At 43.9% G+C, this 24,073-nt stretch overlaps 1 protein-coding gene across 4 annotated transcripts in view; it reads right to left on the bottom strand.

Moving 5' to 3' along the window:
• Positions 1-1,153: 1,153 nt before the first annotated feature.
• Positions 1,154-24,073, bottom strand: part of NEXMIF (neurite extension and migration factor) — a 264,099-nt gene continuing 241,179 nt past the window's right edge. For all 4 annotated transcript variants that reach the window (XM_059732805.1, XM_059732804.1, XM_059732803.1 and 1 more), the window contains 3 exons: positions 20,424-20,548; positions 7,458-11,751; positions 1,154-6,835 (listed from right to left, as the gene is read on the bottom strand). In XM_059732805.1, coding sequence (XP_059588788.1) covers positions 6,685-6,835; positions 7,458-11,751; positions 20,424-20,499 — 4,521 coding nt within the window. In that variant the 5' untranslated portion in view covers positions 20,500-20,548 and the 3' untranslated portion in view covers positions 1,154-6,684. The remainder of the gene's footprint in view (positions 6,836-7,457; positions 11,752-20,423; positions 20,549-24,073) is intronic.

Consider the following 24,073-nt stretch of genomic DNA (forward strand, 5'->3'; position numbering starts at 1 on the left):
AGAAGTGAAGGTGCTACCAACTAACCCTCCCCAAACTGCCACTTAACCATAATAATTTACTCACGATTAACTGTAAGCAAATGAGTGACATTGTTCACATGCTTCAAGTTAGACATGCATATAAATACATGCTGTGTTGTTATTAGATCCCAGTGAGGAAGACAGAACCATGAGAGTCCTTGCAGTTGTTCCAGTATTTGTATACAGGATAGAGTCAGATTTTGGCCTCTCTCCACTTCCTGAGCCTGGAGTAACATGTCTGGGAGCACTGAACATTTCAGACTGCAAGACGCAGGCAAGACTGGAGAGTGCGTCTCTGTGTGACAGAAATCACCCATCTTTCTTGGGAAAGTACATACTAAATCTTTGCTTCCCCAACTCCCTTGCAGGTATTATGCCTACTGCCAGCCCTTCAGGCACAAGGCTGTAAGGATCATGCACCCCTGGATGGCGTGGGTTGTCATCTTTGCCATTTTTTCTCCATAGATATTACATTTTACTTCTGCATTATGTTACGCACTGAAAAAACCTGGTTATTTCTCCCCCATTTTAAAAATGTTGATACAATTTCAGATTTTCATTCTTAAAAAAAGCCCCAAATCAAAATGCTTATGAAAGATTTCCCCAGCTGGCTCTACCCTGATCTTCCTCACCTTCCTACTGCAGCTCCACATCTAGGGGCCTTACTATGGTTCATAATATTGAGTCTAATTAAGTAGACGTTCCTAAAGTTATAAAAAACTAGGAGTAGGGCTGAGAATCCAGGAGTAATTTCTTTCTGACAATATACACACACCGTATTTTCTTGTACTATACGTCCCTTTGTTCTAAAATTCAGCTGCTGGAAATTGTAAGAAAGGAATGCAGTGTGCATTATAAGGAAGGAAATATGGTAACAGCAGTTTCTGCTTTTGGAGGCGGGGGGGAGGAGAGGGGAGCAAAAGTAAATCTGCACATGCTGGACAGATGGACTCCCTGCTTACCTGCTAGCTGTGGACACCTTCTCTTTCCCCTTTCCCACAGCACTCCCTCCCCAGGAGCAGCTCCTCAGTTACCCACTGCTACTCGCCAGAATTTTCTAGGAAAGATTTTTGTTTCCTTCATTTAGAAACGAGGTGCCTTCTATGTGAGGAAATGCAGTACATGTCTAATGTTCAACAAATGGGAGTTTAATTCCTTCTTCATACATGATCTTAAAATGAGATTTTTAATTTTTTATTTATTCCATAAACAATATAACAAAACTCAGCAAGTTAACAATATGACATTTTCACCATACAGAGTCAGTCACAAATATTTAAAACCTTTGCAACAAGAACAACAAAACCAAAAATATTACAAGAATAATTTACAAGAGGATCTATAAAACAGCAAAGCGCTCACAAATGTTCCAGTTTCCTTTACACAATATCACTACACTCTTTCACAACATTTCTTTTTATTACAAAATTCCCAACAAAAGTTTAATTTTTTTCTTTGTATTTTGGTTTTTAAAACCAGAAACTTTTAAGTATACATCCTTTTATTAACACCCGAAGGTGCAAAAAAAGGGAAACCTCACACATACAAACACTTCACAGCACTTTTCTAAGAAAAATATACACTTACAAAATATTTTACAAATTGGCACACTTAAAAATATACAAGATTTTGTAGGCGTCTTAGAGTGATCCTTAAGAATTATACTTCAATTGACTCTACAGAATATTTATAAAGCTTATTCTAAAAGAAAAAAGGCAAATAATTTCCAAACATGTTAAAATTGCAGTGTAAAATGTTAAACAGAAATGGATATGTTACATTCATAAAAAGGGCCATTTAATATCTCCTAAATGCTTAAGGGGGGAATAAAAGTTTTCTTTAGCACCATAAAGCAGTAGCAACTTACTAAAGAGGTGCCTCTAGTTCTATGGAAGTTAACTTAAGGAGCAGTACATTCAAATCTCTGTAGGCAGCAGTCAAAATGTCCACAGCCAGCGCTGCAGGCAGTGAAACAGAGCATCTCCTTAGATTTCTACCCTGCTTCCCACTGGGAGTAAAAGACAAAAGGAGTTTAACTGGTATCTTTCTTTTTTATATTTTCTTTTTTTTTTTTTTTTTAAGTTTTCCCTTTGTGCTTTTGAAATGTACATTTTTCTTGCTATCGAAGGGTAGCCGTGAATACAAATTTCACTTCTTGTTTCCTTTTGCACCAAGCATTCAAAGGCTCAGTAAACGTGTCTAGCAACCCAACTATCCTGTGAGATTGAGGGCATCCTCCTTTATATGATCCAAATTCTCTTAGATGGCTGTTACTCCATTGTCATTAGTGTCACTTGTTTACCTGAGAAACGGATTTGAAAAAGCTTTGCTTCTACCACAGACATTGTACTTCATTTTTTGCATTATTTTATACACTGAAAAGATAGAGGCACATTCTCAAATAGATGGCAGTGACTTGAACCCTGCAGCTTCCATTAAATTTCCTGGAACCTGCACAGGCAAAGTCCAACACATCGAATTGAGAAATTCAGACCAAGGGCCTGATCCTGCCCCAACTACATGGATTCTCTTCTCCCTTGCACCTGCCTATGCAATGGCGAGGCCTCAATCCAGCTGATTCATGCCTCTGAGCAAGGCGTCGATCCTGCAAACCACTTACACCTCCTTTAAGTGTGCAACAGGTTTTTAGAACCAGTCCCATCTGGTAATGTACTTCAAGGTCTGCTCACACTCAAGTGCTTTGCAAGACTGAGGCCTAAGTGAAAGAAGAATCTGGCCCAGTGGGCGGAGGATTAAAATACTTAAAAATATCTTTCTTTTGGTTCATGGGGGATTGAGCTACAATGCCAGAAAACAATAGCAGTCCTGACCATTTAAATAAAAAACTACCCCCGTGGCAACTGTTTCACATAGCAAGTATAAACCAGCTGAACCCACGACAATTTCTTCTCCCTATTTAAAGCCTTGATTCAGCAAGACGTAGAAGCACAGGCTCAAGTTGAAGTACAGGCATAGTCCTATTAGCTTTCACATGGTTCAAAACCATGCTGAATCAGGGTTTTAGTTCATAATTCTAGATCCTTATTCAAGAAAGTTCTACGCTAAAAAAATAAATACGAAGAGGGAGAGAGAAGGACAAGCAGTGAACATCAGTTCTTTTATGCTTCGTGATTAATCAAATTCCCCATCCTTGATCTTTTTTATATTTACAAAACCTCTATATGCAAGTACCTCCAACAAAACTATGGGCTTTGGAGATGCTAATTCAAAAATCAGGCTGTTGGGGGTGGGTTTTACTTGTAAAGGAAATATTCCTCACAGTGTATTTACAAAAAGAAAATGGATCATTTCTCTAAAACTGCAGGAGGCACCAAACATTCCTGCTAGAACTAGGACTAGCAAATGCAGCATTCTCCTTACCTCAACTCTTTCCAGCACAGGAATCTTGCTCACCACAATTCTTGGAATTGGAATGAGAGCAAATGAAATTGGGCCAGATTAAACTGACCCAAGCTTGTTCCGATCTAATCCAGGTCACGCGCGGGTCCTTTAAATTGATTAGGTTGTCCCTATGTGTATTCTAATTTAGCTGATGATTATAACTCACCAAAACTGAAATCTGCCAGATTTGCAGTACAGTACATCACAAGAGAATAAGGATACCATACAATTTATATAGCATCCTTCATACAGAGGATCATAAAATGGTTTTACAGCAAGAGTCAAACAAGCTACAGTGAAAAAGGAACTTTAAGGGGGGCTGAAAAATAAGGAAATGGCTTTGTGGCTTGAAGTGAGCTCCTCAGGTAGAGAGGGCAGCATGCATAAGGGTAGAATGGTAGAGGGTCATGAGGAGAGAGAGTGGAGGTCTGGGTAGATCTAAAAAGGGAAGGATGAGTAAAATGGGAAAGTAAAGTAAACCTGTGGAGGTTCTGGGAATCCAATGAGATTTAGAAATAGCCAAAGGCGACGGTATGGCAATCCTGGACTGAGAGGGCACTCTAGCCACAGTTACCTTTCAAGAGCAGTACTATGAAAGAGCAAAATGCGCTAGCAAAGAGTAGAAGCAGTGGAGGCAGGAATGAGTTTTTGGCAAGGGACAAGTTAAAGATGTGTTATGACAATGTTCTCGAGGTAGTGACAGGCGGGTGCACAGATAAGGTAAAAGGAGAGAGGTCAGAAATTTGGTTAAGGAGAATTCCAACATCTGTGGTCTTGGAAGCCTGGTTAGGGGTGACTTTGTAGGGGCTAGGGGAGTCAGGCAGGGAGCTGGGGCAGCATTTCACCTTGAAGGCTTTTGTTTCTCAGGCATTTGGTGTTAAGAAATTATGGTGCAGTCAGGGGGTGACAGAGTCAAAGAAGGCAGAGATGAGAGACAGAAGGTTGAGAGAGTGAGTCAAGGCAGATGGCATCTGTAATTAACACTGTACTGAAATGCATGGTAATTGGGTATTAATGGGCTTTCAAGAGACAACAAAATAGTCAATATGTTTTATGTACTATATTCATGTCCTATTGCACATTTCTCAAATGCAATATATATTGCTGTATGTTTCAGTACAATGTACCTTATTATGAGTCACATAATTATATGTTAAACACACATAATACAATGCAGGCCAACAGAAATGTGCTTTCAAATGGCAGTTCTGGGTCAAAGGGCAGGGAACTGCTATTTCCTAAAGCTGGGCCTGTTCTGGCTCCATAGGAGCAGCAGCCTAAACATCCAAAACAGCAGTGAAAGCAACCTCCTTCCCACCCCCTTGTGCAGAATTGGAAGTGGCCCTAAACATCACAGTTATTGTAGCAACACTTTTTTCTTATGGAGCAATTAATTTTGAATTGCTATATAAATACAAAACACCATCCTTACTTTGTCATTACATCAGTCCAGACTGTCTCTCCAAGGATGCAAGACTGAAAAGGACCCTCTACATGACTGCCTCACTGCCTGGGCAAGACAGCACTATTACCACCCCTGATGCACTGAGGCAGAAGACTGGCTGTGAGCTGTACCACAGTCTCCTGCTACCCAAGAAGGACTTAACACTGTTTGAAAACAGTAGTAACTCCCAGGCTACTGTGTAGCCATAGGAGGAAGACACAGGGAGTGGTGCCATGGCTTCAGCATAACCACATACCCAAGTCAGAAGCTTGCAAATCGGTCCCATCTCTGATTCTTCACATCTCTCAAGTTGGGAATGATCTGTCTTTGCTAATTTTAATATAAAAAAAGAGAAGCCACTTCCAATTCTACCCTTACTATGACAGAAAGGAATATTCTTATATGAAAACACTTCCAAGTCTATCTGAATCTATTTGGAAACACCACCGCTATGCTCATGAGTATGTTGAAAAGTGATCTATTAGATTGCTTTTAAGGCCCCTCTCCTTGTACCTGTAATTGTCTATTGCATAATGTGTGTCCTAACCTTACCTCCCTCCGCTCCCTTAAGTTCCCTAGTTAGCAGGTCTCTTGCATATCAAGGTTTCATAACAAATCAGCAGCAAAATGCACAGGCTCTCAGTTGCACAAGGAAAATAAGTGAATTTTTGTTTGTTTTGTTGTTGGAGGGTGAGGGTGCAGTGGGTAGGGTTAGAAATAAGGCCTTTTGATAACATGTTTAGCATTCAATACTTATCACCGTCTTAATAAAGTCCACTTGCTTATGATCTGGCCCAGACTTGGTGAGACCACAAATAGTTCCGTTTTCTCTTATGTTATGTACGGAGTGAAAGCAAAAAATTCATCATTGCATTCAAAATGAATGGTTTTCATTTTTAAATTTTCAAACAATATTGGCATTGCAAGGTTAAACACTTAGAAAAACACCAAAGCAATGATATGAGAGCACTTTTGACAGGATCAGCATAAAAATGTTTAAGAAATTACGTAAATAAAAATAAACAGCAAGAAATATATGAAATGTATTAGTTTTGATTTTATAACTATTTTAGAATTTATCCCAGGTTATTATAAAATATATAAAACTGAGATACAAAGTATCAGCAATATAACTTTGCACTTCAAATGATCTTCAGCTACAGATTTTGCTTTAAGAAAACAGACACTTGAAAAGCAGCTGTTTTGCAGTCTGTAAATGCAGTTTGAGTTCCTGTCAAACTTACCTTGAGTGATTTTCTGAATTCCTCCAACATTTCAACTCTCACCTATAATGAAACTCAAAATTTCATCATTATGGGGTTTTTTTCTGCTTATGTTTCTAAAGAGAGGAGATTACCTTTTCCCAGCATGTTTTAAAGTTCCTTTTTTTTTTTTTTCCTTTGTGAGCTTTAAACCGCAGGGTGAATCCATGAAATGAGGTAAGTAAATTTGGCACACTTTTAGTCATGTCCATAAAACTTTTGGTAGTTGTATAAGTGAACATCATTTCATTGTGAGTTACAGGTGCTTTCATAGGGGTGGTTAATACATAATCACTGGAATGTTTATAGTAAAACCAAAAGGCATAGCTGCAGAAAACACTCACAACCCAATGTTGATAGAGAAGTAAAAATATGTACAATACAGTCACTTGTTCATAGTTTGGCACAATTTTTTGTTGTTGTGGGCAATAGTGCATAAACTACTGTACAACAGTATGACTTTTAAAACAGTCTTTCACAGAGAATACCAGATTAGGTTTGCTTTCAAATAATAAATTCCCACAATTTCAAACTCTTCATTTCAGCACTTACATTTCAACATACCACAAGGCATATTTTGAAAGAAACAAACAAAAAACAAAAAAAACAAACATCAAACGTCTTTCTAGAAAAAGGAGTCTCTTCTTCAAACACAGGAAAAACCAAAAATGTTGTTTCTGCCTTAAGAAGAATGAAGTCTGATTCCCTGCAGAAAAATCAAACATTTTATGCCATCTTAGTTAGCTTGTGTGGAGTCACCACATAGGATCATATGCTTTAAACTCTGATATAGTAGATGAAGCTTTATGATGCAGGTTAGGATATAAACAGCAGAGGGGGCTAGAAAGCACTCAAAATTGCCACATGAAGCTCAATTATGAATGAGTTTTCATTTTCAAACTAAAGAGCCTTTAGTTTCGATATCTTGGCTTTTGGATGCATAACCTCTTTTTTGTTTTTGTTTTTTACAAAATGTTCAAAAAAAAGTCTCTCCTTTTCAAAATCATTAAAAAGAGCATGTAATTAATTGTTTTGTGGGTTTCTTTTTCAATAAATAAGTAATTAAAAACCGAAGAAGCCAAACAGCAGAAAAGAGTAGCCTTGTTAGTTTTTTAACCCCAGCCAAGCCAGAAAATTGGTCATTCTTTTAGGTAGCTTGCAAGTAATAAGTATTTTCATGCATTTAAAAAAAAAAAAAGAAAACTGTAAAAGGGGAATGTCTCTTTCATGCAACTCTTGCTTTCAGGAAGGAAAAAATGAGGAACAGCGGGCTTAGCAGGTAGTAGGAAAGTTAAGGGTGCATTCCAGCCAGTTTGGTGCAGCATTACCTCAGTTTTTCAAAAGAAGCTGTCACAGATGGGTCCTTATGGGTCTGTTCACGGTCTGTTCGCTTTACTTTACAGTTCTCATCCCTCAGTGATTTAGAACTTGATTTATGACGGTACAGCTTTTTATGGGTAGGTCCATTATTGCCTAAAGTGCTCAGGTTACTATAGCTTTTATCAAAAAAGGGAGTGTGAATGTCTGTATTATACCCAGTTGAACAATTGGGGCGATTGGGATCACAGGTTGTGGCTTTGCCATTATTTTTGCTTGAGCCCTTGTTGCTTGACTTGTGATTCTTTGCAGTTCCCGGAGAATTACCATTCACCTTTTTCTTGGACTCCTGTGATGTCCCTGCCAAAATTTTAAGAGTTTTCAATTTCAGGCTGTTAGATTCAGGCGACCGGAATATATCTGGGACACTGTTATGACCCACAGGCCCCCACAACGGTTCAATTGAGGCCATCATAAATCTCTGAACATCTGCCATTCCAGATGCAATATTAGACAAAATATTGGAAGGTTCCTCAAATTCCCTTTGATCATCATCAAGGAGGTTGTTAGTGTTTCCTATACTAGTTTCAGACCAGCCTGTACTATTGTCTTTTCCCAGTGACCATTCACCAGATAGTCCATTATGCTTCCCTATCTTTACAGAGGTTGGGCTGCAGTGCTGAATGCAGTCAGCAAGTGCCTTTGTTGTTGAGGCTGTATTATTTAACTGATTGACTGCCCTGCTGCCAACTGCTTGAGCTTTTTCACCATTGACTCCTGCCGCATTTTTCCCTTTTCTTGTTGATTTGGGAGCCTGCCTGGAGTTTTTACCTTGCGGTTTATCAGTTCCTTTGTTGGCTTTGGGAGATTTTTTCCTAGTGTTTTTCTGGGAAGAGCTTTGGTTTGTACCCATATTCTTGCTGGATGAACTTTTCCTCTTAGATTTTGACACTTTGCTATTGGTGCTAATTTGACCAGATGGCTCATTAAATGTTGACAAGCATGGACTTTTTTCAAGGAGGCTGACAGAATCTTCATCGTTGAACATATGGAACTGAAATTGATGATTATTTAAAGAAAACCCATTATCTGCCTGATCTTGGGTCTGAAGGACCCCACAATTCCACTTGACCTTATCAGAATTGCTTAGTGCTGTCTGGGTGCTCTCCTGGAAACCTTTCAGATTGCTTAGTGGTTTGCTGTCTGACCCAGTTATCTGAGGGGAAAGGTTGGGAGTGTCTGGAGGAGACATCTCTGAAAGTGATGACTGACGGAACTTATCGGGTGTGAAGTTGGAGATGTCTAAAAGGTCTGTGGACTCTTTCAAAGGGGTTATTTCATCTATGCTTTGCTGGATCACTAGCTTGGGACTGCAGTGGGCCAAGAAATCATCATTAATATCATCTTCGCCATCCTTTTCACAAGATTTTAAACTTAAAGAACTGTAATTGCTAGAACTAACTGACAATGAGCCCACTGAATCAAAACTAATGAGTCTGCCATCATCTGTACTTAGTGTACCTCGCTGGAAATGAAAGCGCCCCTCTCCATTATTAAAATGACATGACTGATAAGAATCATCAGACTGCGCTTGTTGGTTATCTGGCATATAATTTTTTTGGTATAGCAATTTGCTGCTATTCAGATTTACTTGACTGTATCCAGAGGCTGGGAGGTTGTCTGCACCTGTGGAGCCACCAAACTCATTTGACAGCACAGACGCCTCCCTCATGTCACTTGCAAATTCCTGATGGTTGCCCCCGGTGGTCTTGTTTGCTGGCCACATGGTGCTGAAGTTGCCCTGCTCGATTTCTAAGTGGCCGGGAGACTGTTGCAGCTCAGATTCTGAAGGCGGGGACAGCACGCAGCTCTGGGCAGGCTGCAGAGCAGAGAACTGCTTTTCTGCCTGAATGATGCTGGGGAGCGAATGCGACTGCTCCGAGGGATGCTGGGTGAAGTATGAGATACCAGTGTTACTCGACAAATCCGAAGCATCTAGCAAAGTCTGTAGATACCCTCCGGGGATCAGGGGTACGTTGGTGGTGATATTTGCAGATGGCAGAGGCTTGTCTGCAGAACAGGTGGATGTTAGAAACGTCGAATTTTTATTAGCCTTATCTTCATGGCACTCAGAAAGATGGGAGCCATCTGAAGCACAAGGAATAGTCTCATCCTTCAAACTAGCTGCAGAGTCCTGATTCTCCAAAGCAGGGGAGACCTCCGCTGTACTGGCGGCTGCTTTGATTTTCTTGCATTTCAACCTGGCTTCACTTTTGAATTTGATTCTGCGTAGCACTTTCCTCTCTGTCCCCTTATATTCCCTTTCCTGCGATTTGCACTTCACTGAGGCAATGCCTGTGATGTCATTCAAATGTAATCCGTTTGCACAGCCGGGGGTAGCTATGGCTAATGCTTGCATCCCTTTCAGGCCTGCATCCTCTTTACTGCTGCAAGGCTGCTTCTGATCAGAGGAGCAAGAGCCCAGCTTGTTCACTGATTGCTCAATGGCTTTAATTCTTTGAATCCTATGCCGGTTTGCTAGTTTGCATTTTCGCTTTCTTGGGTGAGGAAGGAATGAAGCATCTGAGCCATTTAAATAGAAATTCTGTTTGTGATAGAGAGATGATCTAAGAAAATCCAGCCGGCTTTGCTGCCTCTCTTGCCAGAAGCCTTTCAAAGGGGCCAGTTTTTCATATTTACTGAGCAGTTCCTCATTTAGGGTAACTGTTGTCTCATTGGCATCGACTTTACTGAGCTTCACCAGCATATGCTTCTCCCCTTTAAACCTGTTAATGATGATGTACTTTATGATCACTGGCGGCTCCTTGCGAGAGACTTTCCGCCTTTTCTTTGGGCACCACTCATCATCATCCTCTTCTTTGGGCCCACCAGGAGCCCACTCTTTCTTGTCCAGATTTTTCTCGTTCTCGATGGAATCCACGTCATACAGGTAGTCATCGCTGTAGCGCACTTTCCTTTTTGCCCGCAGCCCATAGTTCTGCTGAATGAAGGACGTGGAATGTTCCCTGGACAGGTACCTGCTACAGTCCTTTATATCCCGCAGCACATCGTACGAGGACTCTGTGCAGGTGCTGTCGTCACTGAACTCCCCAGAGTCCTCTGTGGAATTCACAGAGTCCAAGAAGTGGCTTCTTTTGGGACCTATGTACTGCACCACCTCTGTACTGTTGCAAGATTTATTTAAGGCAGCTTTCTCCTCCTCCTCCCCATCTTCCTCCTCCCCATCCTCGTCTTCTTCCCCCCAGATGATGCCCTCTTCAGTTTTGAACTGGGAAGGGTCAGTGCCACAGCCAGCCCCTCTCTTCAGGGCACTCCTGCTGTCCCTTTTAGTGCAGTTGCCAAACACACTGGGGAAGAAATTGAACTGGGCATCCTCTTGCAGGGCGTTGGTTTTCTCCCTCACATTGTCCTGGAAAGATTCATATCTAATCTTTAAGGAACAGACATCACTTCCCAAGGTTGAATCATCATCATCAAACATATAATTATCCACATCTTCCTCAGAAAACAGATTTACAGAAAGCTCATTTTTGGAGCAAAGGTCAAGCAGCTCAATTTTACTTTCACTAATGAAAGATTCAAAATAGCCCCATTCCTGGTTGGGATTTGTTAGTAAAGGTTCCTCGCCGTTGCATTTGTCCAATAGTAATCCCTCGTAATAATTTTTCTGAGTGGGGTCCTCTGAATCACTGTCAGATTTTTCCGCATCTCTTTTGTCTGCTGCCCTCGATTTATGCATAGGGAAGCTTAAAAGCTGGTCTGAAAGCAGTTGATCTCCGTATCTCATGGTTTCTCCTGTGCTCATGCAGTGAATCCCTATATCAGAGACTGAACAGGTGTCATAATCCCTATTTATATCACCCACTTTCAAGCTTATTCCCGGCTCTGCATCAATGCCGTCCTTTGATTCAATAAAGCAGCCCAGACAGGTCCGGCTCGGCTGCATCAAGCAGTCACCAGTCAGAGCTGACATGCCTCCAGGCTCCATAATTGTGAATGGAGCCTTCTCACAATCGCCTGGCAGAGACCAGGAGCTCATGCCCTTTGTAACACAAGATGTAAGAGAAATGGCGTGCGCGGAGGAGTCATCTGAAGCGTGCTCAGGTACATCAGTGAGTCTCAGAGGAGAAGGAGGGCTCAACAAACAGGGCTTCTTTAAAGTCAAAGGAGGCAGCACTCGGTGGCACGCTTGATTTTCCTTCTGAGCTATTGTCAAGGCTGAAAATGTAACCGCAGCATCTGCAGCAGTGCAAGGCTTCTCATCACTGTCTGGGTCATGTGATGCTGGAGGAATTGAAAGAAAAAGGGAGGGAGGAAGGGAGAGAGAGAGAGTAAGTATTGGCTTAAGAACCCAGGAAATCTACTCTGACTCCTTTCCCCTTCTCACTTGCTATTTTAGGTGACTATTTACCTTTATATTTACCTGGTGACTTTACAAACCATTTCTTTGCAAAGCAACAGCATCTTTTCTACAAGGCTGCAATAACTATTTTGTGTGTCTAATTAATTTTGTGATACACAAAAAAGGCAAACATCCTCCCCCCTGCAGCCTTCTGGCACACGGACAGGGCTATATTTAAAACCAATTCTTTTTTTTTTGTTTAATATACTTGCTAATAACTGGATACTGTCATTCAAAACTGGCTCAACTGTTGTAAAACAGCAAAAACCAAAAAGAAATGTTCCCATTACCATTGTGAAAAACTTAATTCCATTGGAGGTCAATTCTTAAAACTGTGTTTCCTTGCAGGAACATACCTGAATAATGTTAATGCCCGAGAGTCAGAAAGTTATGCTAATTTTAAACGTGCCAAGTCTATTTTCATGGTGTGAGGTAAGAAAAATGCAAAAAGTATAAGCAAACTGTATTAAGAGTTTAGGAGCAATCCTTCCCACATTCTGTCTTCAATAAAAAGCTTTTACAAAAACACAGAAGGCAGGACATGGTACCACCTTATAGACTAACTCGGTTCAGAGGCATAAGCTGTTGTAGGCTACAGTCTACTTCAACAGCTGTGAATGGCTATTAAATATAAAGCAATGGATATAACAACACAGGTAAGACATTTTTAAACATGTTTTTAACTTGATAGTGCCCCTCTGCAAAGAAAGGACAATTTTTTAAAATGATAAATAATCATAACATTTAATTTTCATTTAACTTGTGGCTCAGTGTCTGCTGTGACCCTTGAAATCTAAACAGATTTTAGTTTTTTCACATCCAGATACATCTACTGATACGCGCGCACGCGCGCGCGTGCGTGTGTGTGTGTGTGTGTGTGTGTGTGTGTGTGTGAGAGAGAGAGAGAGAGAGAGAGAGAGAGAAGCAGATCAGCTGATCTGTTCTATTATTTTAGGGCCAGATCCTCATAGCCTTATGCTAAGTCATATCCACGGATTCTGGTTTTCTCTGTTTAAAAATTGCAAATTTTCTGATAAAAACTGCAAAATCTCTGCTAAAAACCCCAAATCCGGAATTAAAATGAAATGCCACTATACATATAGGTACCAACTGAACACAATGTTTTATTGATATATTTACAATTTTAAAGCAATTTGGAAACTTACAAGCGCCTCAATCACTATAATAAAATAAATTCTAAGTACCTATACACTTTGGTATTTTATTTTGGGTTTTTTATTATGGAAAATCACAGCTCCCTCTGCCCCCTTTGCTCACCAGGACACAAGTTCAGGCCCCTCACTCCCCACCCACAGCCCCCCAACCCTGCAGGTGCTCTTCTCTCCTCATGCAGAGCCCCTGGCCCTGCTAGTGACATTCACCCCCACCCACAGCCCCCTACTCCCCCAGCCCTGCCAAAGGGGGTCCCCAGCTGCCAAGGCTACGGGGCCAGGGACCTGGGTCTGCAGCCCCCCACTGCGTGCCGCGCCCCCTGCCCACAGCAGGGCAAAAGCCTCGGCTGCCACCCGCGGGAGGTGGTGGTTGCTGCAGCCCGAGCGGGAAGCAAAGTGCAGAGCCTGGCCCCTCATCCCCTGTGGACAGCACAGCAAGAGTGGAGCCTGTAGCGGGGACAGAGGTGGGCTGGCCGTGGAGTGCTTGGGCTCCCTGCCCTGCTGCCCTCCTTCTAGGGCCTCTGTGGGCCAGTGGGCAGGACCTGGCACAGAAGGGCAGGGTGGGGCTGGGCAGGGAACCTCCTTGCATCTGCAAGCCCCATGCCACCCTGGCAAAGTGCCTCCTGCCCACCTGGCAGTAGTGGGGGTAGCAGTGCAGAGTTGTGCACCCTGCTGCTGCCAGGTGGGCAGGGGGCACCTTGCCAGGGTGGTGCAGGGCTTGCAGCGACATGGAGCTTCCCCTCCCCACTCTGCCCTGCCATGCTGGGCACTGCCTGCTAGGCTGTGGACACCCCAGAGGGAGGGCAGCACAGCAGGAAGCCTGATCCTGCAGTGGACAGCCTGCCTGTACCCCTGCCCTGCGCACAGATCTGGAGGGCACATGTTCCCCCCTGTGCCCCCCCCCCCCCCCGGGAGTGCACACAGCAGCGGGGAGTCAGCCCCTCCCTCAACCCCATGATAAGCTGCCCATGGCCCCAACCCGCTCGCTGCCAGGGCTCTGCTCCTGCGTATTCTAGCCCAAGGGCCCAAGCCCCATGCACCATCCCAGCTGGGCAACAGCCCCAGCCCTGCCCAACTCCCTCCCTCCCTCCGGGGGCCTCAACCCCCCGCCCTGCCAGACTTACCTGCGGGAGCTGCTCTCCAGGCTGCCTGGCAGCCATGTTCATATACTTCCGGGATGGGCAAAATATGACCTGCAGCCCATATCCAGCCCACCAGGCAATTTCATCCAGCCCATGGTTGCCCACCAACTAACTGTACCCCACTCAGCCCTTCTGCCCATGAGGGTGGAAGCAAGGCACCCACATATTCCCCCCCCCCCAAAACATGCCCGTCCCAGCCAGTATGCATAACTTCTAGACAGTGCTGCTGCTGCTGCCATTGCTGTAGCCAGCAGGAGACGTGCTTGGCTTCCCCAGCATCCTGGTCGCTCTGGGAACCAGGTAGGGAAGTGGTGGGGGTGGGGCTGCAGCTGGGTGGGTGCAGGAAGCATGAGTCTGGGGCTGGCAGCACACAAAGCCTGCACCCAGAGGGGAGGTGGGAATGCAGTGCTCAAGTGGGCAAGGTGTGGGTGTGAGGGAGCTTGGGGACCACCCACACACTCCCCCCACCCATGGCGTGCAGCTCCCACTGTCAGCAACAGCAGTAGGCAGGGACACTCAGGGTGCTTCTGCCGAGTGCAGGCAGTGATGCTGGTGGAGTGTAGCTCTGGCCAGTGCTGCACATGGAGGCAAAGAGCGCAGCCTGGCCAGCCCACCTCTATTGTGCAGGGCTCCCTGCAGCACACATGCAGCTCCCACACTTGTGCACCACCAGGGGAAGCCCCCACAATGGAGCCAGCTGCCTTCACCGCTCCCTGCTGCACAGGTCCCGGGACTCTCCAGGCAAACAGGGGCCAGGGCTCCCCTCCACTTCTGGAGGAGTTCTGGGACCTGCAGAGGCAGTCGGCTCCATCACAGGGCTTTCCCTGGTGGCGCGAGTGTGGGAGCTGCACACACACTGCGGGAACCCCATTTGATAGAGGCGGCTGGGCTGGCTGCACTCCTTGACTCTATGTGCAGTGCTGGCTGGAGCCGCATGCCACTGGTGGCAGCACCTGCACTGGGCATGAGCGCCCCAAGTGCCCCTGCCTATTGCTGCTGCAGCTGCCGCCACCAAGAGGGCCTCTGTGCCATAGGGGAGAGCGTAGGGGGAGTCTCCCCTCACACCTCACGTACCCACACCCCACAACCCCTCACATATACACCCCACAACATACCCTATTGCCCCCCACACACACAGATACACCCCATCACAAACCTCCCCGCATACACATATCCCATACACCCCACCACACCCCCTTCATTCACCCCCCCCACAATATACAAGAGTAAATACAAGTTTATTTTTGAGTTATTATCCAGTCATCTCTAGCTATACTATGCAATCACAAATCATGACAAAATATTTTTTTGTCAGGGGAGGGACTTCTGGCATTAAAGGTCAGGGTTTAGGGGCAGGACTTCCAGTTCCAAGGTGGTGATCAGGGAGCAGAGCACCTGTCAAAGGACCGGGCTACACTTGAGGCCCTCGACAGCGCACCACTCATTAAACGACCCTCCAGACAAAATAACTGCTTGCCCCCAATATACATGCACATGGTCCCTGCCTGACCCCGCTCCTCCCACTCCCCTGCAGGCTGGAACTCTGCCAGCCTGCAGAGAGCTCTTTGCAAAAGTGGAAAGTCCGTGTGTTTCTCTGTTAAAATGAGAAATCATATTTTTCTCAGTTAAAATGGAAAATCCTCATTTCTTTCCATTTTTCAGTGGGAAATGGAAAACCCAGATCCCAGGTCATATCTTACCCTCTCCAGTAGTTCTACTGCAAACAACTGGGCTACATGACAGTAAGGATCTCTTCAGTGCCAACAAGTGTGTCAGAATATAACTCACTCTGGCTAATAAATACAAAAAGAAGTAGCTGACAACACTGACTTCAGAATTTTATGAGTCTAATAGAAACAGTTCATACTACCAGCATGAGGATAAACACTGTAATATCAACCTCAAGCATTAGCTAAACAGGACTAGAGAACACAAAAAAATCTGACACCCCCACACTTTATTTCAGTCATATTTGTCAAGCATATTTCTTTTACACTGATTACAAAACAGGAAAAACATAGCTGTGCTGATTTATGGGCCTAGTACACACACACACACACACACACACACACACACACACACACACACACACACACACACACAGAGTCTTAAAATAAATAATAAAATCCACATGGTAAAATCCAACCAAAATGTATCTGTGCACTGTTAATGTTTGGGAAACCAGGACATACATGTCAGAAAATTCAAAAAGTCCAAGGTTTCAAAGCAGCCTTATTTCAGGCATGTTGTGCACTTGGGCATTTAAACTTGCAGATGAAATTCTGGGACTGGGAAAAGCACAGAGTACAACATTTCAGCCTTTACATGCCCCGGGCTGTCTGCTGACTATCTGTGCAGCAATCCAGTCTGCTAGTGCCAGCGTGGTTAGCAGATCCCTTAGTTTGCTGGTTTCACTGGCATGCAAATATATGCATATGGGCAGCAGTGGCTTGTGGCGGCTGTTCTTGCCAACAACCTGCAGTGCTAACCTCAGGCCCCAAGCCAAAAACTGCAGGATTGGATTGAATATTCTGCACCTAGGTCAAGTTAAAAAAAAATGGTGTGAGACCAGAATCAGGCCAAAATGCTTAAGGCAGCTCCATACTATTGGCAGCCTTAAGGGTTGAAGCCACCTTTAGCTTTAAAGCCTTAAGCAGGTGAAAGCAGCCTGAAGCTAAACTGATTCAGCAGGCACCCAGCATTCCAAACAATGTTACGTTCAGAGCACTGTAAAATCAAAATAGAAATGCTTAATGCACTCCGGCTTTAACATGCATAGCTTTAAGGCTGCTGAACTGACTTTCATGAAATTTGGTCTGATTTTCCTTCCTTAGAATTAGAAAAATGCAGTTCTGAGCTCCTTATTTCAACCATTTCTGAGGTATGCCAGGAGGTACTGAAATGGATGGTAAAATGTCTTTTGGTCCAGATGACTCTACTACAAAGCAAATTAACCAATTCAACTCCACCTCTAAAAAATCACCTGAGAGTTGACAGCAAGTATGAAAAAGGGAAAGACAAAAGGAATATGCCTGTAAGTCACAAGATTTTGGAAAAAGAATTGTGAATGACCACTGAAACAGTCTTAAAGAAGGCATTCATTAATCGTGAACTCTATGATATAATTTTCATTGTCTCCAATTTTAGACAGACACCTATGACATCCAAATTCTCAAAACTGGATTTTCTGGGAACTGCACAGTGGTGCTATCAAGACCATATTCTATTAGAAGGTATATTTACTAGGGCTGCATGAAATTTTGCCGGCAGTTTCGTTTCAACTCGTTCTGAGATCAAAACAGCGAAATAGAAACAAAACAGAGAGCTCTGAAACAGGCTTGAAATGAAACGTTTTGAAATTTTCGAAATGTTTTGAGTTGTGAAGCTCAAGCTGGGCTTGCCTGCAGGGAAACAGAAACTAAGGTAAGGAGTGGGAGGGGGAAGGAGTGGGGATAGAATGCTCTCATTATTGACTGTCATCCTTCCCTGAGGTCCCTTCCAATCCCAGTGCTCTGGGGGAGGGATGGAAAAACTACAGAAAAGGCAGCATGGTTTGACCTGCCCTGCTTTCTGCCTTGGTGTCAATTACTGAGCTGTGTGCTCCAGTTTCGCCTGTCAGCAGCTAGGGGTGCAGGGCCCCAGAACCCAGACTCCCCCTGCACATATATCCTTGACAGCTGGCAGGCTTCCTGACCGCAGCAGTGCCTAGGAGGCCTGCAGTATTCACCCCCCTGTGCCCTAAGACAGACACAGTCAGTTGCACAAGCACCCATGTCACAAGTTTTGCTTGTCAGCAGCCAGAGGTGCAGGGCCTCAGAACCCCAAACCCCTGGACCGATCTCCTCAACAGCTGGCAGGCTTTGTGGCCTCAGCAGGGGCTAGCAGGCCTCCAGCTTTCACCCTGCTGCACCTTAACACACAGACAGTGTCACCCATGTCCCAAGTTTTATTTGTCTGCAGCTTGAGGTGCAGTTTCCCCCAAACCCCTGCACCGATCTTCTTGAAACGTGGCAGGCTTTGTGGCCTCAGGAGGGGCTAGCATGCCGGCAGTTTTGACCCCACTGTGGCTTAACACATACACGTGACCTGAGTTTTGCTTTCAAGACTTTGAGATGCAGTTTCTCCCAAAACCCTGCACCTATCTCCTTGAAAGTTGGCAGACTACGTGCCCTCAGAAGGGGCTACCATTCCTGCGAGTTTCATTCGAATCAGGCTAGAAATGACAAAGTTATAGGCTGTCTTGAGCTTCCCCATTACAGCCTATGGGCGAAACAGCAAACCTGTTTCAACGAAATGAAACAGAAGAGCGGTTTCGAACTGAAACAAAATTCAAAACAAAACATGGTTCTGTCGAAACACAAGTCGAAATGGAATGGTGCCATTTTGCACAGCCCTAATATTTATCCAATCGGGCCAAGAAGAGTATTTTAGACTTAACTCTGGATTTTATAGCTTTTGGCACAGTTTGTGGCACAACTTTAACCTTTTTCCAGTATTTTATGGTAATTTAGCACTTTAATCCAAAACTGGGTGAAATGCAACAGTCCAGCTACATCCAACAAGCATCTAATACAAGTCTAGAGGAAGGATGTGTAAGTGACCTTTGAACTCCCTGTTTTGAACCTGTTTTGTACCAAGCAAATCCCATCTGCAACTTAGAACAACCTAAAGGCCACTCTAAATTACACTATATTAGAGAGAGGCGGGTACAACAGCCAGGGATCAGCAGAACGTTGATATGTCCTGGCCAAATCCTTAACGTCAGCAATAAGGAGATGGTGAAAGTTTTTCTGCTTACTCTAAGCTACTGATGGATCACCCTGCATTACAGTGATCCTTGTAGAGCCCAAACTACTGCCTTCAGGACATAACCGTAACCAGCTTAGCATCAATTCCTATACTCCAATGTTTAATTAAGACATTTTCTTATTCCTATTTGATTAACTGAATTTCATGAAGGAATATCGGATTCTAGAAATCAAATCAGTTTCTATTGACAAGGTAACCATTGATTTTGCTTGGTAACAGTAGATTAGGCAAAGGCACAATGGCCAGGAAATCTCTCTTGTAGCTCTAGCAACTGTCATCCGCTATTACTTTACAGACTGTTTGCATGTATCTGATAAGAATAAGATTGGCTGATATTGACAGATACATTCAGAAATATGTCATGCTTGAAAGCAAAGATGCATGCTTCAGCTATCGTTAATGTATCTGCTTCAGTCAGTTATACCAATGCTGATCACCTGCACATCTGGAGCTACTCCAGATTTACAGCAGCATGAATCAGAGTGGAATTTGTCCTCCTACGCTTATGCTAGAACACAATTATCTAGTTTATTTTGATAAGGTTGGACCTTAAAAGTCCCTAAAGGGCCATCTATAAAGCAAATCAGAAGGACTGTAGGGCTAATCATAGGATCTTAAACTGACAGAGATTTAATCATATATCTTTAAAAACATTAATGACACTGTGGGGCATGACAATGCCAATTATTTGCCTCCATGCTAGAATGCCACTGCATATACAAATGTGAGCAGTTTGAAGGCCACATGACTTAAGAAAAGTTCAAAGGACTTTTTATTTCAATCTGGTTTGCAGGCAAGCATAACAATGACAATTACTTCTAATTAGCTAGTGCTTTCCAAAATGATTGTGGAAGAGCTGAAACTGACTGAAGACAAAGCTAGATAGAAGAGGCTGAGCATGCTCTTGAAAGAGGCTGATCATCCTCCATTGATTTCAACGGGAGCTGAAATTACTCAGCAGTTCTCAGGATCAAGTCTGCAATGAACAGGATGTGCTTTTGCACAGAAGAGGTGCCCAGAATTCTAATACGATCTTAAGGAGGGCCCACACTGCCAAAATGGTTGCAGTCAGAACATGTGCATATATGCGTATTCATTTTCTTTTTCTCTCTCCCAGCCCCTCAATATTTTGTGTGTGTGTGTGTGTGTGTGTGTGTGTGTGTGTGTGTGTGTAGGGGGGGGAAGAGAGAGAGAGAGAGAGAAAATTAATACACATGCACATAGGAAAAAGGAGCAGTTGTTGCTTGCAGTTTAAAAACTGAAGATTCCTAGCTGGAGTAACATATTTGCACAGAATATCCATCTGCCCTACTGCTCTACATTGTAGAGATGTCTGCAAAGCACAGAAATATAAAATTTGTCAAAGGAACTGGGAGAAGAAGTTGGCTTGCAGTTGCTGCTGTTTCATGCACTGTAATTAGGTTTCCTTACCATTTTCTTTCACCCCATTAATCAGGATAGTTTCTTGGTCTTCTGAGGCACAATCCTTATCTTGTTGGTCATCCATCAATTTAACCTCTCTTTGTTCATTCCATGCCCCACTGCATCTGGCCAACCTGTACATTTCCAAAAACATAATCACCATCATTAAAATTCCTGAAATATGCTCACAGAACTGTGAGTAAAAGGAAACAATGCAAGCACCTGCTAACCCCATTTAAGAGGGCAAACTCCTGTTTATTATGGCCAGACAGCTATTATATTTCCACTTTTCCCCTCCAGAACCTCTCGGTCCAATGTATTTCATCCAACTTAAAAAGATGAGTCCCCATTTTTTCCCCAAATCCTTCTTTAGAGCTTCAAGCAATGCTTTTCACTTCTATAATGTCTTTCATATGATCTCCAATTGCTTTGAAAAGCAGGTAAGCACTATCTCCATTTGACAGATGGGCTAGCAGAGGCACCGGCAGAGGAGGAGACTAGCCCCAGGTCAAGCAACTCTGCAGCAGAGCCAGGAACAGGAACTCGGATCTCCTGACTGACAATCACATGCTCTAAATACTAGATAACACTCTCTTCTTTCAAGTGTTGGCAGGTAAGGAACAAACTTGCCTCAGGAGTGTTATTAGAATTATATTTATTCACCATTCTCCTGCTTCATCACCAGGGGAGCTTTGCCTCATTGTCCAGCCACCTTGTGTTGTGCTCAAAATCCCACTAGGCCAGAATTCTCATTTTGGTTGGAAGTTATGTACACCAAAATAAATTAGAGCCCCTCCCAAGTTAAAATGATCAGATGTGGGAAGAAAAGCTGACTATATCGCAGAGTAGTGTAGCTGAATCTCTGTATGCAAATAGGGTAGGAGCAATCTGGGCCAAAGCTCACAGCATCAGACATGACTTGCTGTGGATAAAGGTGGCAAATTTCTACCCTTAATTAATGAAAAATATAGTTAGAGTAATGTTTCCCTTGAAACATAACTTCAATTCAATTTTTAACCCCATGGAACAAGGACCAGATTGGAAATGGTTTGTTTTCCAATAAACATCTGTCAAAAGTCTGATCTTTCTGCTCCTCAAGCCTTGCTTTGACAAGCCTCATGCACATTCAGATTTTCAGTGGTGTCCTCTTACTTAATGTGAAATCTTTACAACCATCTGAACAAATGAGAACCTTCACTGAACCTTGAAGTGTTTTGTCACCCACCTTAAGATAAGAACAGCAACCCTCAGAAATGGAATTCCTCTGCATTTTCAGAGAAAAGTTGAACTAATATAAAGCATTCTACTTCAATGCAAATCCATATTTCAGAGCTGTCCAATGATGACCACTTGGCTAAAATGAGACTGTACTTTCACCAGTACCCACACTCTTCCCAACATCTCAGCTCCTTCTGTAGTTATTAAAAGGTTTTGTTCAGTGGACCAGAAAGCCAAATAAAACCATCATCATACCCAAGAGACTTTCAAGATTTTTATTAAATTTCCCCTGGTATAAATCATGCACCATTTGCAACATTTATAAGTAACTTTAAGAAGATAAGCCTGACAGATGCTCTACATTTTACAACAACAGACTGCAGCACCCTGTCTCCTGCTTGCTAAATGTGCTCAGGAGATACAGACACTAAAGTAGTGAGTGAGTCACATAACTCTTTTGCAGCAAGCTGCTTGCTGTGTAAGGAATCTTCCGACCTAGACACGACACCAGGATAATCCACCGTAGCAGTGTAAACAAGGAGTGGACATGCAGGTCTGGGACAGAAGTTTCATAAACCAATTTGACCTAAATCAGTTAAGTTTGATTCTACATTCAACCAGGTTGATCTCAAACTGGTTTCAGCTATTTTGAAACTGGTTTATGTGCACTGAGCTTCTGTTCTGTTACAGGTTTCAACCAGTTTCTGAACACTTAAACTGGTTTATGTGCAACTTCTGTCCTTAGTCACACTGTCTAGCCCTGCAGGTGTCACGTACAAGAATCCAGTGTAGAGTTACTCCAGGAAAAATCAAGGAGAGGACAAAAACAGTTTAAACATTTTGTGGCTGCTTCTATCCTGGGGTAGCCGTCTGTATAACACAAACTTGTTCTTACTTGCTCCCCCACCACTTGGTTGCAAGGCTTTCTAGTAGCACTTTCTGTGGCAGACTCCAGGAGAATTTGTCATCCATCTGCTCTGGATGCTGGAGTAATGCACATTATTAATGTACAAACACATCAAGGATTGATACTAAACAAAACCCTTGTGTCTGCCTAGTAGTTTTCCAGGTGGAATATACAAGTGCAGGGACTATTCGTGTCAATTAAGCACAGGTGATTATGGCTGAATGCCTGCACATTCAGTTATGCACACTTCCACATATTTGAACTGTCCGCTTACAGCAGGGCTGTCCAACTAGCAGCCCATGGGCCACATGTGGCACCCAAAGGGTTAGCACGTGGCCAGTGGGCTCACAGGATGAGGACCCCCTCCCCATTGCTCCTGCTGTGGCAGCCAGATTCTTCAGGCTCCCCTGCCCTCCTCCAGCTTCTACTTCCTGCCCCCTGCCCTTGGGATCTGGAAGGGGCTGGGTGCCCAAGCTACATGCATGATGGGCCAGGTTGCTTGCTTTGCACGTAAAAAATTCAGGACCCAGGCTACCTGCACTGCAGGTGGATGCATGGCTTGGAGGGGAGGGGGTGCTGTGTCTGTGGCTGAGGGGAGCCGGGCTGTCTGTGCTGCAAGGGGAGAAGGGGTTGTGCGTGGCCGGGAGTCAGGGGAACTGGGCTGCTTATGCTGTGTGTATGGGGCGGGGGGGGGAAATGTCTCCACTAGGCTGCCTGTGTGTCAGGGGAAAGCCTGGAGAGGGCCCCTGCATGGTGAGCACCCCTCTGTCTGCGGCCCCACTGGGACCACAGCCACAGGGCACGTGCCCCCTGGTTTACCAAAAGCTGGACAACCCTGGCTTACACAATCAGTTGAGACACCCCAAGTGTATGTGTGCAAATGATCTCACACTCAGACATGCCTTTGGAATATGGCATGTTATAATAAATGCCCCCCCCCCTGGATCTACTACAATCTCAGTGAGTGAGGCTAGGGATACCCCAGTTTACACAATGGCCAATTAGTGCCAGATTGAGAAGCTACAGCAGGCACCTGGCAGGCACGTCCATTCCCTGCACTGAAGAGAACAACACTGTGAAGGAGAAATCAGCTCTGTGTATTTAACTGCATTCTCTATAAACCTCCCTTCATAAATTAACTGCCTTCCTAGATTGCAAGTTCCTCAAGACACAGACCATAATGCAGCTTCCGTCCTGACTGGAGTCTCTGACTCCTACCATCAATTAAATATTGAATAATACTAGCTTCACTCTGTGGGGGAATCCTTGCTATACTGCAAGTGAACTAAATATTAAGTACTGACAAGAGTTATGAGACACTGCTTGGCTTTGTCCCATTACTCCATGCACAGAAGAGCACAAGTGACCTGGTTCCTGAAGGGGCAGGGAAGGGAGGATGCCAGTGCTGGTGCTGAAACATGGTAACTCTCTGCCAGCTTTGCAGATTTGGGTTCTGGTAAAGTGACTCAAGCTCTGACGCCGTCTCTTCTATTTTGCTGCATAGTTAAGAGATGTAGAGACTCCAACAACAGTT

This window comes from Alligator mississippiensis, chromosome 8 (assembly GCF_030867095.1).
Source record: "Alligator mississippiensis isolate rAllMis1 chromosome 8, rAllMis1, whole genome shotgun sequence".
Taxonomy (NCBI): domain Eukaryota; kingdom Metazoa; phylum Chordata; order Crocodylia; family Alligatoridae; genus Alligator; species Alligator mississippiensis.